The sequence below is a fragment of the Daphnia carinata genome, chromosome 10, assembly GCF_022539665.2.
Source record: "Daphnia carinata strain CSIRO-1 chromosome 10, CSIRO_AGI_Dcar_HiC_V3, whole genome shotgun sequence".
NCBI classification, from domain to species: domain Eukaryota; kingdom Metazoa; phylum Arthropoda; class Branchiopoda; order Diplostraca; family Daphniidae; genus Daphnia; species Daphnia carinata.
In genome coordinates this window covers 6913471-6925883 of record NC_081340.1, presented here as the reverse complement: position 1 = coordinate 6925883, position 12413 = coordinate 6913471, and the positions used below count along the sequence as shown (strand labels likewise).

The 12413-nt window shown below is 40.6% G+C and overlaps 4 protein-coding genes and 1 pseudogene across 8 annotated transcripts; 1 reads left to right on the top strand and 4 right to left on the bottom strand.

Moving 5' to 3' along the window:
* The first annotated feature begins 1016 nt into the window (after positions 1 to 1016).
* LOC130701082 (uncharacterized) lies at positions 1017 to 1841 on the top strand (annotated as a pseudogene).
* A 239-nt stretch (positions 1842 to 2080) lies between these two features.
* Positions 2081 to 2795, bottom strand: LOC130701078 (uncharacterized). Its single transcript, XM_057523032.2, has 3 exons — positions 2650 to 2795; positions 2453 to 2540; positions 2081 to 2375 (listed from the first exon to the last, which is right to left on the bottom strand). The coding sequence occupies exons 1-3, from the start codon at positions 2656 to 2658 to the stop codon at positions 2182 to 2184; spliced, it is 291 nt and encodes a 96-aa protein (XP_057379015.1). The 5' UTR covers positions 2659 to 2795; the 3' UTR covers positions 2081 to 2181.
* Positions 2796 to 3120: 325 nt separating this feature from the next.
* LOC130701074 (uncharacterized) lies at positions 3121 to 3951 on the bottom strand. 2 transcript variants are annotated; one of them, XM_057523029.2, is made up of 4 exons: positions 3831 to 3951; positions 3613 to 3730; positions 3464 to 3531; positions 3121 to 3399 (listed from the first exon to the last, which is right to left on the bottom strand). In XM_057523029.2, exons 1-4 carry the CDS (start codon positions 3837 to 3839, stop codon positions 3271 to 3273), a joined length of 324 nt encoding a protein of 107 aa, XP_057379012.1. In that variant the 5' UTR covers positions 3840 to 3951; the 3' UTR covers positions 3121 to 3270. The 2 variants fall into 2 exon arrangements, with proteins under 2 accessions (XP_057379012.1, XP_059353367.1); XM_059497384.1 differs by having other exon boundaries at positions 3464 to 3533; positions 3618 to 3730.
* A 740-nt stretch (positions 3952 to 4691) lies between these two features.
* Positions 4692 to 5635, bottom strand: LOC130701072 (putative per-hexamer repeat protein 5). Its single transcript, XM_057523027.1, has 5 exons — positions 5541 to 5635; positions 5416 to 5479; positions 5166 to 5297; positions 5018 to 5085; positions 4692 to 4949 (listed from the first exon to the last, which is right to left on the bottom strand). Exons 1-5 carry the CDS (start codon positions 5547 to 5549, stop codon positions 4821 to 4823), a joined length of 402 nt encoding a protein of 133 aa, XP_057379010.1. The 5' UTR covers positions 5550 to 5635; the 3' UTR covers positions 4692 to 4820.
* A 1698-nt stretch (positions 5636 to 7333) lies between these two features.
* On the bottom strand, positions 7334 to 12410 carry LOC130701060 (spidroin-1-like). Of its 4 annotated transcripts, XM_057523011.2 has the most exons (7): positions 12254 to 12409; positions 11948 to 12137; positions 11804 to 11877; positions 11418 to 11736; positions 11318 to 11337; positions 7648 to 7695; positions 7334 to 7582 (listed from the first exon to the last, which is right to left on the bottom strand). In XM_057523011.2, exons 1-7 carry the CDS (start codon positions 12272 to 12274, stop codon positions 7454 to 7456), a joined length of 801 nt encoding a protein of 266 aa, XP_057378994.1. In that variant the 5' UTR covers positions 12275 to 12409; the 3' UTR covers positions 7334 to 7453. The 4 variants fall into 4 exon arrangements, with proteins under 4 accessions (XP_057378994.1, XP_057378998.1, XP_057378997.1 ...); XM_057523015.1 differs by lacking the exon at positions 7648 to 7695 and having other exon boundaries at positions 11270 to 11337; positions 12254 to 12410; XM_057523014.2 differs by lacking the exons at positions 7334 to 7582; positions 7648 to 7695 and adding an exon at positions 9279 to 9456 and having other exon boundaries at positions 11270 to 11337; positions 12254 to 12410.
* Positions 12411 to 12413: the final 3 nt, after the last annotated feature.

Here is a 12413-nt window from a genome sequence, read left to right as displayed (position 1 = left end):
AACTGCGTGCCTGTTCACTAGATGGTGTTCAGTGTGGGTTGGACAAGAATTTGGACAAGAGCGTGGACTTAGGCGATGGCGTACCGAGTTCTAGGAGAGCTGTGCAAGTGCGTAGTATTATAGCAAATCGAATTAGATTGCCTTGAACGTTTGGATGGTACAACGGACTTGAGGGAGAAACTTAATGTGTTCTGACAGAGCCAAGAAAGCGCATTAACTTTGATTCGTTCGTTTCTTTTCGCAGTTCGAGAAAGTTAATTGTTATCCTTGGAGCGGATGTGTTGAGATGGGCAATCATGCGAAATGAAAGGTGACAGCAAAATTTCGCCATCATTCATCGTTATGGAGTAATAGCCTTTCACCAGCCAAAAATCAGGTTTGCGAATGTTACGAACCGCGTTCAATGACTCCTCATTTTTTTTGTTTTGTTTGGCGGACATACTTTCCAGTTATTAGTCTTCTAACAAATGTCGCAATTCGTTTCCTTAAACCAACAAAAACAGATCGCAATAAATTAAAGACGTGTTTTTTTGTAGTTGTTTTGGTTCATTGCAGACTGCGGGAAAAAGTTCTAGGAATCGATTAACCATCTACGTGGTTGTTTAATGGAACAGCACTCCCGGTAGCTTTCGCCTTTCTGCTAATCTATCGACTGTGCTGTGAGGGGCATTGTGTTGTATCCAAATATGGCAGTTTTTTTTGTTTCAAATGAGACATCGTAAACAAATGAGATTGTGCCGTCTTTGATAGGCGATTCCAAAAGAGGGTCTTCGCCATTTTTAGAAATTGGACTCCGAGTAGAAAAATGGAAAATCATATGATGGTTTTTCCATGGTGAAAATTTAAAAAAAAAACTCTCTCAAGGCGAAACTGGTTCTAACCACCAACTTTTTGGGGAGAAATTGATTAAATGTCATTTTGTCATTGCCGGCCAAGGTTGCTATACTGATGCCACTGATCCTCTGAAGAATTATGTAAATTGCGCCTCAATTTGAAAAAAAGACAAAAAAAGTGGCACAAACAACCTTGGCATGCCCTTCCGTTTCTACCTCCCCTTTGCACCGGTGTAGGGCGGTTAAGCCACCTCCCCTCATCTCTCCGGGACTTGGGGGCTCTTACAAATACGGTGCGGGACAACCGAACGACAGACCAGTTAAGCACTTGCAATCCAACCTACCAACAGTCTCCACTTTTGCCTCAGCTCCTTTTCACAATATCAAATATGAAGGTATAGACGAAACAAAAGTTTCCGACTGTTAATGTACGTTTGTTTTAATTGAATTTTTTTTATTTTCTGCAGGTCTTCGCGTTCGTCCTCCTAGTTCTCGGTGTTGCCATGGTCTCTGCTGCCCCACAAGACAGTAAGCCCAGCAGAACTAATTTCTACAAATTAAACTTCATTCTTTTGTCATAACAAAATTTTAATTTTAATGAATAGTTAACTCTGCTATTCTTGCTGTCATCAACTCGGCTGTGCCTAACGTTCAGCCTGGCAGCTTCGCAAGGCCGCCCCCAGGCGGAGTATCTTCTTTTGCTGCAGCCCAACAAAACACAAATCCATCCGGCCAGACTTTTTTCGCCGCTCAGACGGGCGTATCTCAAGGAAGACCCTCTCGTAAATGAATATGAGGGACTTGGAGCTATAAAGAATCCATAAACACAGTTAATCATGAGCACATTTACGTGTTGGTTTTGGATGACCAAGAATAGCTCAAAAGATTGCAACAACATTTTGTAAAAAAATTAAAATAAACAAGAATTGAGGCCATTTAAATACGAACACTTTGTTTTCACCTGTTTGTGACTATTAAGAATTACAATAAACTGTTATCTCGGTACAACTTTGTCATTTCAGCTTTTGTTTTTAAATTTTATTTCCTCTTAAATTCATACTAATAATAATACTGTTAGTAAAGCTTAGGGTTAGCTTTCAATGCTGGATACAATTACAGTTTGTCTTTCATCACTCGTTTAATTATTTGATCATACTAATTGAATTTAGAAAGAATGCCCTAGATTGAAGCCTTCGTCTAACGCTAAACGCTAACATTTACTCTTCGATTAATAATACGAAATGAAAAATGTTTGATAAATGTGTAATCGCTTTCAGATGCATGGAATATATGAATAACTATCTGTACATGGTTTTTTGGGTAGTTTAAATTTAAAGAAATGTAAAGTTTATTTTCCAAAGCTGAATCCATGGCCTGTCCCAGTGGCTCCTGCTAGGCCAAAGGGACTGGAGAAAGCAGTTCCACTTCCACTAGCAGTGCCAAAACCGCCATTCTGAGCGCTGGAAATGGCGATTCCAGATGCAGAAACTCCGCCAGGCCCTGCGTTGCCTGTTCCAGCTCCAGCACCAGTTCCACTGCCGCCTATTATTTCACATCGTAGACATGTTTTTAGGAACTTACTTTACGAACGATTACTCAAAAAACGAAAAGTATTTTACCGAAAAATCCACCAAATCCACCGAACTGAGGAGCTGGTTTAGCAGAACAAATTGCTAGCAACAGGGACAAAATCAATATGGCGGAAATCTACATTTAATGGCAAACCGAACGTTACTACATTGTTACAGAAAAATTATTTCAAAGAACTCTAATATATTAAAAACAATTGGTATTTTAGTTTAAAAGAACGTTTTACCTTAGTCATGTTGAATAAAAGCGTGTGCTTGGTTGGCTTGTTGTTGGAGAAATGGATATGGTGTGACACGATGGTTTCCCCCCAATATAAAGGCTGGCTAGTCTAGGAGCGGCATGAAAAGTTTTTCCACCGATTCAATAAAACTCTTTAAAAGGTAAAAACGATTTCTATTGTCAGAATCCTTTTTAGTCCAATGTTCCATTAAATGTGTGTAAAGAGACTTCGGAGTTAAGATTCGTGTCAGAGAAAGCTACATCTTACATGCAGTATTGTTGAGAGCTTTCCAGCTGAAACCGGAATTATATAGAATCAACGTCAGAAGCCTAAAAAACGAAATGAAACTCATCGTGGGTTCGTCTGGCATTTGAGATCGATCTGTCATTTAATTAAAATAGTGCAGCTCCCATTTCATAGCATTATTGTTTGTCATTCACGTGTGTAAGTGTAATCAAGAAAGTCTAGGCAGTATCGTACTGGGTTACTGCTGTATTAACAACCACGGTCAAACACAAAGTCAAACAACAAGAGAAAACAAACAAAAGCGAAAACAAAATTCAAGATCGATGTATGTTGGGTTGATCAGTGGTGCTCGTGAAGTGACTTTAGAGGATGAATGCTGACTTATTTACCGGCACTGCTTCCACTTCCTTGGCCAGTTGCTCCAGCCTGGCCTGTGAAAACGTTGAGGTGAGCTGTTCCAGTACCGGAACCAGTACCGACTCCACCGTTCTGTGCGCTTGAAATGCCAACCTGTAATCAAATGTTATAATTAGTAACTTGTCTCAGATGTTTGACAGTAAAATATGTATTATACTCCTGATGCAGAAACTCCTCCTGGCCCAGCATTACCAGTTCCGGCTCCAGCACCACTTCCAGTACCACCTGTTTGAGATTATGACAAGCAAAGAGGGAGGTCATATTTCAGTTTGACAAAAACTTAATGAAACAGAATTTTTTTTTTACCGAAGCCTGGGAATCCAAAGCCTGGCTGTTGGAACCCACCAAAACCTGGCTGCTGGAATCCACCAAACTGTGGCCTGGCCAAGGCAACAGCCAGGAGAAGAGCAAGAGTCAAAGTAACCTGCAAAAGAAGTTAAAATGCTATTGCATAAATTGCATCTAAAGTAAGGAATAACTACAAAGTCTTATTTTTGTACTTTTTTAGCTCAAATCATGACTACCTTGTACATTTCTAAATGTAGCTTTTCTGGCTGATTAGGTAGCTAAGAAGTTAACGTTCAGTTGTCGTCTGACTGGTAGTTGCCCGCCGACTTGCTTTTTATAGGGAGAGCCCTGCTGACCAGACCAGACCAAACCAGAAAAGCTGGAAAGCAAATCAGCGTCGAGCCCATGGTCATGAGTGTCACCCTGGCATGAGCCATCCTTGACACCAGTTCTTCGAATTCGCCAGTAGCAATTGTAGTCCATAAAATCTTTGATTTTACTGGAGACGTGGAAAAACCCATTCAACGGACTTTGTGCTATTTGGGGTTTATCAGCGGAACGGATAAATTAGCGCCAAATGAGGGAACAGATGTTAATTGAACTAGCAAGTGTTTCGAGGTCGAATCTGTTCAAACATAAAGGTTCAAGGCAGAACAGATAGCTGACTTGTCCATTTGCATTAGTTTACCAAAAAAGGTGGCGCTTGTCAACATATGCCCCTAGTGGTAAGGTACCCATTAACTGTTAAACGTCCCTGATGACATGGTCGACGAGGACGACCAGAGAAAGCTGACATAACTGCCAAATTAATTCCAAGTCATTGTGTTGCTAAGGCTATATTTTTAGTGCCGTACTTTTAAGAAGAAACCTAGCAAGTTACAACACAGACGAGTGAAATTTGTTTGAGCTTCATATTTAGTTTCCAATGCGCTAAGATTAGATCATTATCAATTATCTCTTTTTTAGAATTAACTATATATAGCAAAATCCTGTTACTAATTTAATTGCCTTAATCCTGATACTTTACAATTCGTAATATTCCTGATTTATGCATTTTTGTTTTAGGACTCCGAGAAAGCAAGAAAACGATAGAAAAATTTAACTTGCCCAATATCAGGCTACAAATTTATTGAGGTCAAACAATTTTCGAAATGAGAAGTGATTAACAAATATTCAATGTGCGTCACACAGTGATTGCCGAAGAAATGACTTAGAAATAACGGAGTTTATTTTCCGACGCTGCTACCGCTGCCAGTACCAGTTGCTGCTGCTTGTCCACTTAGGAGATCCAAAGCGGCCGTGCCTGTTCCAGATCCAGTTGCAGCCCCGCCGTCCTGTGCGCTCGCAATGCCAACCTACAATAGAATGGTATATCCATGAAATTTCAATACTTTCTCATAAATGCCTTCTATTGATGTCTTACCCCTGAAGCTGACACTCCTCCAGGACCAGCGCTACCCGTTCCAGCTCCAGCTCCGGATCCCGTACCAACTATGTAATTGAAACAAAAAACCAAACAAATATTAGTTTTAAAAATTTGAACGGCACATTTTATGAGTTTGGTGTCTTACAATTCAAACCAGGGAAAGCTAGTTGGCCACCTGGCTGTACTGGGAGAACTCCAGCCCCACCTAAAAGAGGAGCAGCTCCATTTCCAAACAAAGGATTACCACCAGTTCCAAAGCCTGAGCCAGTTCCAGTTGCTGCAAAACGTAAATTTAAATTCCATTAACATTTTTTTAACGCTGTGACTTACCCATAGGTTCAAGTAATTATAAGCTAAAGCCAAAATAATGTCAATATTGTACTATAAAGCATCACCTTGGAACACTTGAGGACGAGCAGTAACCACAGCGAGAACAGCGCACAGCGTGATGGTAATCATCTATGACATAGCAAAGGAAAAGTTTAATTAAAAGTGTAAAACCAGTTACGTCCAATTATACCTTGTTCATTTTTTTTTTTAGAGAGGTATGGATTGTTTGTGGACGAGGTTGTTGTCTAATGGAAATCGTTGGGAGTCTGGTACTGGACCACAAGATGAAGAATCCATTTTATAGCTCACGCCTGTTTGTCTACCTGGCCTTGTCGTTTTGCCTCAAGCGACATGTGCTTGCGTATGTATACAAACAGTTTGTTTTGTTTGTTTTTTTTTTCTGTTGGCAGATTTCCAAAAGAAGTTTGGATTTACCATTTTAAAGAAAATTGCACCGGAATTTCCCTCTGGTAGTCTGATGTTGCAATCAACCGACAATTTCACAAAAGGAAAAGTTACCTTTTGATGGATTGTCTCTAATAATAAGGTTTGGATTTCCGGCGTAATTCCCCCCTGTGGAACTCTGAGAAATTATCAATTGATGTTTTACAAACCGACATTTCAAGTCTAGTTACAAACCGGATTGTCCACTGTGAAAAAACTGGCTTTGGAGTTTTACAAACCTACCGACTGCGTCCTTTTAACGCAACGAATACATCGAGGCAATGACACTGTTGGAATAGTAAAGGATTGACCTCAGTTCAAACAACAAAAGATAGCCTACGTGAAATTACAAACACGCCCGTTGTTTTTTTTTTTTGGCTGACAGTGATGGACTAGAGCTCATCCACCTTTGCACGGCATCAAAGCAACAGTTCAATGTCATGACATCAATAGCGATTTTTGTTGACGTTTCTTGTTGCCATGTGGGATCCTCGACCATAAACAAAGGAAGAGCTTGGCCAGAAAAGCCATTTGGAAAAGAAAGAAAAGAGCTGGTTCATCGGATAGTTATGCAAGAATCGCGCGCACTTAGTTGGGAAGTATAGAAACTGATAAAGTAATCCTTTTATTTAAATTTTCCTTTTTTTTTCTTACATGTCTGTTCTATTTACGTGAGGAAATAACGTCCTTGACTGGGCCATTCTCATGGAGTTTTGTTGGGTTTTTCCCAGCCGATATGACTAGTAAAACCGCGATAGACTAAAAAGACATGGGCGTTCCATACTGGACGCAAAGGGGAAAACAAATCATGTTCCTTGTACGGTAGCAAAACAATGCGCTAACCTTGAGAAAATAGGGCTAACCTTGAAGAACACGACAACAAACGAGCGCAACTAAAATTTCTTGGAATTAATCTAAAACGCCATCGTAAAACAGCATGCAGTTCTACAACTAGTAAATGTTTACGTCGTAGCGCATGAGCCGGAGGAATATAGCTAAACACACGTGATTCGCTGAAATTAAATATATTTACTATTATTTTGCGATGGGTGGGCTTGCTAAGTGATTTTTCTTGTTAGATGGACTGCGATTGAAGGCCATCGGTCGTGACTGCCTGAAGAAAAACGTGAATAGGAAAGAATTGGATGCAGTCCAACGTGTTTCAAGGTAGGAAAGGTCAACTACCGGAGCTCGGGCAGTTTATAGCCGGTTAAATAATAATATTGGACTATCGCCAGTTTATCTAGAAATGCTTTTTCACGCTATTCGCTACCCTTAAAATCATTGTTACGGCTCGTGTTTACAGGGGCGTAAGCTATAGAATGATAATAACTTGTTTTGCATATTCTGCAGGAAAGAAACATGCGTCATGATTCTTTTGAATAAGTCGAATTATTGTAATCAGTGAAACGTTTCACGTTCGTGAAAGTGTAGCACTCAGCTGATGCATTTTTTTTTTTACTCATTTTATGAATGTTATGTTTATGGGTGAGTAGATCTTACTTACGTCACCATTAGCAGTAAAACAAAATATTAAAGTTGCTTTTATAGGCAAATGTATTTTTGATAAAGAAACACAGGCATGTATCTAAAAAAAAAAATCAGGTATGTTAAACAATAACAATGTTGGAAAGAACACAGTCCCAGCTTGATGCAAGTTTATTTTCCGGCGCTGCTTCCGCTTCCTTGACCAGTGGCTCCAGCTTGACCAGAGAAGAGGTTGAGGTGGGCGGTTCCAGTGCCGGAACCAGTGCCGAATCCGCCGCCCTGTGCGCTCGAGATGCCAACCTGATTAAAAATTTCATTTCAATGTTAAAATGTCATCACGTAAGTAAACTTATAGTATTTCTTACGCCTGATGCAGATACTCCTCCGGGTCCAGCGTTACCAGTTCCAGCTCCAGCGCCACTTCCAGTGCCTAAATGGGTTTGGTTTTTAAATTTGGAAATAGAGAAGAAGACGGTGATAAACTTACCGAATTGCTGGAAGCCGAAAGGACGGTTTCCAAATTGAGGTCTAGCAATGGCAACAGCCAAGAGAAGAGCGAGAACAAGAGTGACCTGAGATTGATGGTAAATATATTTAGCTTATTATACAACTAAAAATGTTCACAGTTTTATGGCCAACATTGCATCAATTTTTAAGTTTACCTTGTACATTATGGAGTGTTAGCTGCTTTAGTGAATGAATAGCTAAGATTGAAATTCAGCTATGGTTTGACTTGGCAACTGGGACCGACGTCTTTTTATACGGTGAGAAATCCAATAGATATACCGCGTGACTAGCGTTCGGAACGCTGGAGGGCAGCGTCACCTTGGCTTCAGGTTTCGCGTTTTTTCCATCATCATCACGCAATGACTAGCCCATGTTCTTCTCAATTTGCCTATACAACATACTAAGACAGGTTCATCAACTGGAATTATGCTTGAATACATGAAGCGATTGCTGCTTCGTAATCTAGCCACGCCTAACCTGCTTTAACCACCAATTTGCATTGTTAATTTGTAGTAAAACGATGGCGATCGTCCCTGCAGACCTGATGTTAATCAAACGTAGATTGCCAAATATTGGATAAGCATAAACGGAATTAAATCGTTTATTATCCTGCTATGCATTTACCGCAAAGGCTTAAAGGAACGTTTTTTTTAATTGTACTTCAGGTATTATTTGCAGATTTAGCTTCTCTGATGACATACGATGTCTTTAGATTTGACAACAGTCAAGCTTTCTTTGGGTCTAGCACTGCCAATCTGACAGGATATTAGTTGAACTTCGATGGCTGCCATTTTGATCTTGGAAAATCCAGGGTATTACAAATCTAAGTGAAGCTGTTAATTCCCAACTCACTATTTGGTGAACTTCTATCTGAAACGAAAAACCTTTACGACGCCTACGCATCATATGCCAATTGATGCGTCTCTATGAAATTAGAGCCACCCATCCATAATAACTTTAGCTTTCTTGCCAGTGGCACCTACAACTACAGTCGACTTTGCAACGTGGTCGACATTTCCAACAAGTTTTCGTTTTTCCAGCCACTTTGTCCTGTTAACGCTTAGTTTATACAACTTGAATATAAAATAATTTATGCATGCATTATAGAGGATAAATGTGAATCGGAACTTTTGTTCTCAATCGAATGTTCAATGCTTCTCCCATGGGACAGTAGGTGTTCGTGTTCAGGGTAGCTTAATACTGAAAGTGAATGACCTATGGGTTTGTCATCTGTTACTTTTTGTCCACGACTTCTCTGTTTCATTGTTTAAGCAACCAACCGACAGTTTGCAGGTAAAAAATTATTTTTTTGGCTAATTTGAAAGCTTTCTTGCTTCTCATGTTTCTTTTCATTGACAGATCAGGCAGCCTGGAGTGTCATTGACTTTATCAAATCAGTTTCCACTGGTGATGAAAAAGGTTATTTGATATGAAATAACAGTTTATTGACAAAACTTAATCAGGTAAAAAGGAAAAAAAAAGTAACATCGAAAACAAAATTTGTGTGCATGTTCAGAGAAACCGTGGCAATGTTTAGCTTATTTTCCAACACTGCTTCCACTTCCTTGGCCAGTTGCTGAAGCTTGGCCTGTAAAGGCGTTAAGCGACGCAGTTCCAGTACCGGTACCTGTGGCGAGTCCTCCGTTCGAAGCACTCGAGATGCCGACCTAGAGAAATCATTGTCATTAATCACAGTTTTGCTACAAATACGGATGAACAATATCTTACGCCTGATGCAGAAACACCCCCTGGTCCAGCGTTACCAGTTCCAGCACCAGCACCGCTTCCAGTACCACCTGTTTAAAACATAATGAGCTATTACGAGGAACCTTTATATTCTGATATGGAGTTTTCGTTTTCTTTAAAAGTTTTTTTTTCTTAACCTACCGAAACCAGGGAATTGACCGAAACTACCAACTAGAGGACGATGTCCACCCAACTGTGGCATAGCCATGGCTGTAGCCAAGAGAAGAGCGAGAGCAATCGTCACCTACAATTTTACAGAAAACAATGGTAAAACATTTTTTATTTTTTAAAGATGAGCAGTAAAGTTTTTAGTTTACCTTGTACATTTTGGAATGCTAGTTTATAAGCTAGGTGTAGTTAAAACTAAAATTCAGCTGTTGTCTGACAAACTGTGGTTTGCAAAGCTGCTTTTATACGTCTTGTACGTGTTGCGAAACCACTCCACAACTGCCTGAAGGTATATCGAGCTTGAGGTCGATTTGCCAAAACTTTTCACGAGCTTCGTACGTGCAAGTTCTTGCGAATCAGTTGTAACGGATGTGGATATCCAGCAAGTTACATAAGGGCTCAACAATAACAAAGAAACTTGAATTTATTTCTGATGGGGAAGGGAAGGATTGTGCTGTAAGTGTTCATTTATGGCGCACTCATGTGCCCAGAGCCGCTTTTGTATTGGGATAAGACTGGACAAGCATTATCTTATCAATCTTACCGTCTCTGACACTAGCATAAGCTAAAATGGTTTATGCAAATTTTCCGAGTTCCCAGCTTTATTTACAAAGTTTAATGTTAAGAAAAGCTACGGTCGCGACCAAATTACATAGCTGTGAATATTTTACAGTCAACGTATCATGCCAGATGAGTAATCGGAGTTTTCCCACTTTCCCAAAAACGTATTCTGACACGAGCGTAGGGTCATGTTAAAACCGGAATCCACCAGTAAAAGAAGAATGGAGAGTATATCGTTAACACGATCACGATTACAAAAAAAAAAAAAATAACTGGAACATCTGGTTGACTTGTTTGCCAATACGACTTCCGCGTATCTTTCAGATTGATCTAGTTTTGCGTGTCACAAGACTAAAACGTGCTAATGCGCTTTCGGTACCAATTCGTATTCCTCCATTCACTGCACTCGAAGTGCCCGTTGAGTAAGAATTGATAATTTTTTTTATATCAAAATTTTAATTATTGCTTTTTTTTTTTTATGTAAAATGCTATCGACACACAACCGATAGTTAAGATTCAGTACCGAAAACAATGGTTATTCAAAGTTGCATTAAATGTTTGTGTATGCTACACATCTTTAAAAAAGGAATTAGCACTCCTCTTGTGTTGGAACGGCCATTCGTGTTTAGAAGAGTCGCGAAGCAAGTAGAACTAGTTGAGTTAATGTACCACCGATTTACACCATTAGACGTATGTATATTTTAGAATTTTTGGTTCGTTTGCGAAACATTTTCAAAAAAGAGTATAACAACAATTCAAAGTAATTATCAATAAGAACGCATAACAGCAAGCATTGCTAATTTATTTTCCAAAACTGCTTCCATCACCCTCGCCGGTCGCTGTTGCTTCACCGGTGTAGGTGTTGAGGGAAGCCGATCCGCTTCCGGAGCCCGTGCCAAATCCGCCGTTCTGCGCGCTCGAAATACCAACCTAAAAAAAACATATTCAAATGAATAACTGCATTCTTTTAATTATGAAAGAAACAAAACATTGCAGGTGTCTTACGCCGGATGCTGATACTCCTCCTGGTCCAGCACTACCTGTTCCAGCTCCCGAGCCGGTTCCAGAACCACCTACGATTTACAAGAATGCAGTAATGTTTAAAGGCCATTCAGGAAAGAACACTTGTAACATTCAAAAGTGTGTTGTTTACCGAAACCTGGAAATCCTGCGAAATTGGGCTGAGCAACGCCACCCTGCTGGAAGCCTGGTTGAGCGTATCCGCCTTGCTGGAAGCCTGGCTGAGCGTATCCGCCTTGCTGGAAGCCTGGCTGAGCGTATCCACCTTGATTGAAACCGGGCTGGCCAAACCCGCCCTGCGGACGACCGAATGCACCTAATAGACCAGCACCACCACTGCTTCCGTCACCAGTGCCTGTCGCTCCAGCTTCTCCTGTGAAAGTGTTGAGGTTGGCTGTTCCAGTGCCCGAAGACGTACCAAACCCTCCATTCTGAGCGCTGGAAATTCCCACCTGATAAACGTAAGCGATAAGTTATTTCTCCTCTCTCCACTTGTCCAATATCAACAAAATTTCTTACGCCTGATGCGGAAACTCCTCCAGGGCCAGCGTTACCAGTTCCAGCTCCGGCTCCTGTTCCAGAACCCACACCGGCTACGTAAAACGACGAAATGTTATGCAACTTTCCGTAGGTAATGTAGTTGTATTAATTTAACTGACAAACCTAATGCACCTGGCTGAGCTATGCCACCTTGATGGAATCCTGGCTGTGCATATCCGCCTTGATAGTAACCAGGCTGGCCGTATCCACCTTGCCCGAATCCGCCTTGCGGACGCCCATAGGCACCACCGAAGGGACGGTACCGCTGAGGCATAGCCAACGCTGCAGCCATAGTAGCGAGGATAATTGTAACCTGTCATGGAAAAGAGAAAAAAAATGAAGGATAAGGTAACTATTTATTCGCACTCGGTGAGTTCCATGAACAACTTCCAGATAACTTCGATTGCATTTTGGTACTTTTCACTGTACCTTCAACATTTTCAAGTGCATCCGCTTTTGATTAAACTTTGCTTTACTGATAGGAAGGAGGCTCAACCATCATATGACTGGATGTTAGCGCCATGCATATGCTTTTATATGCTGACTGCTTGTTTTTACCAGCCGGGACTAGTAAAATGCTTGGGGCCCT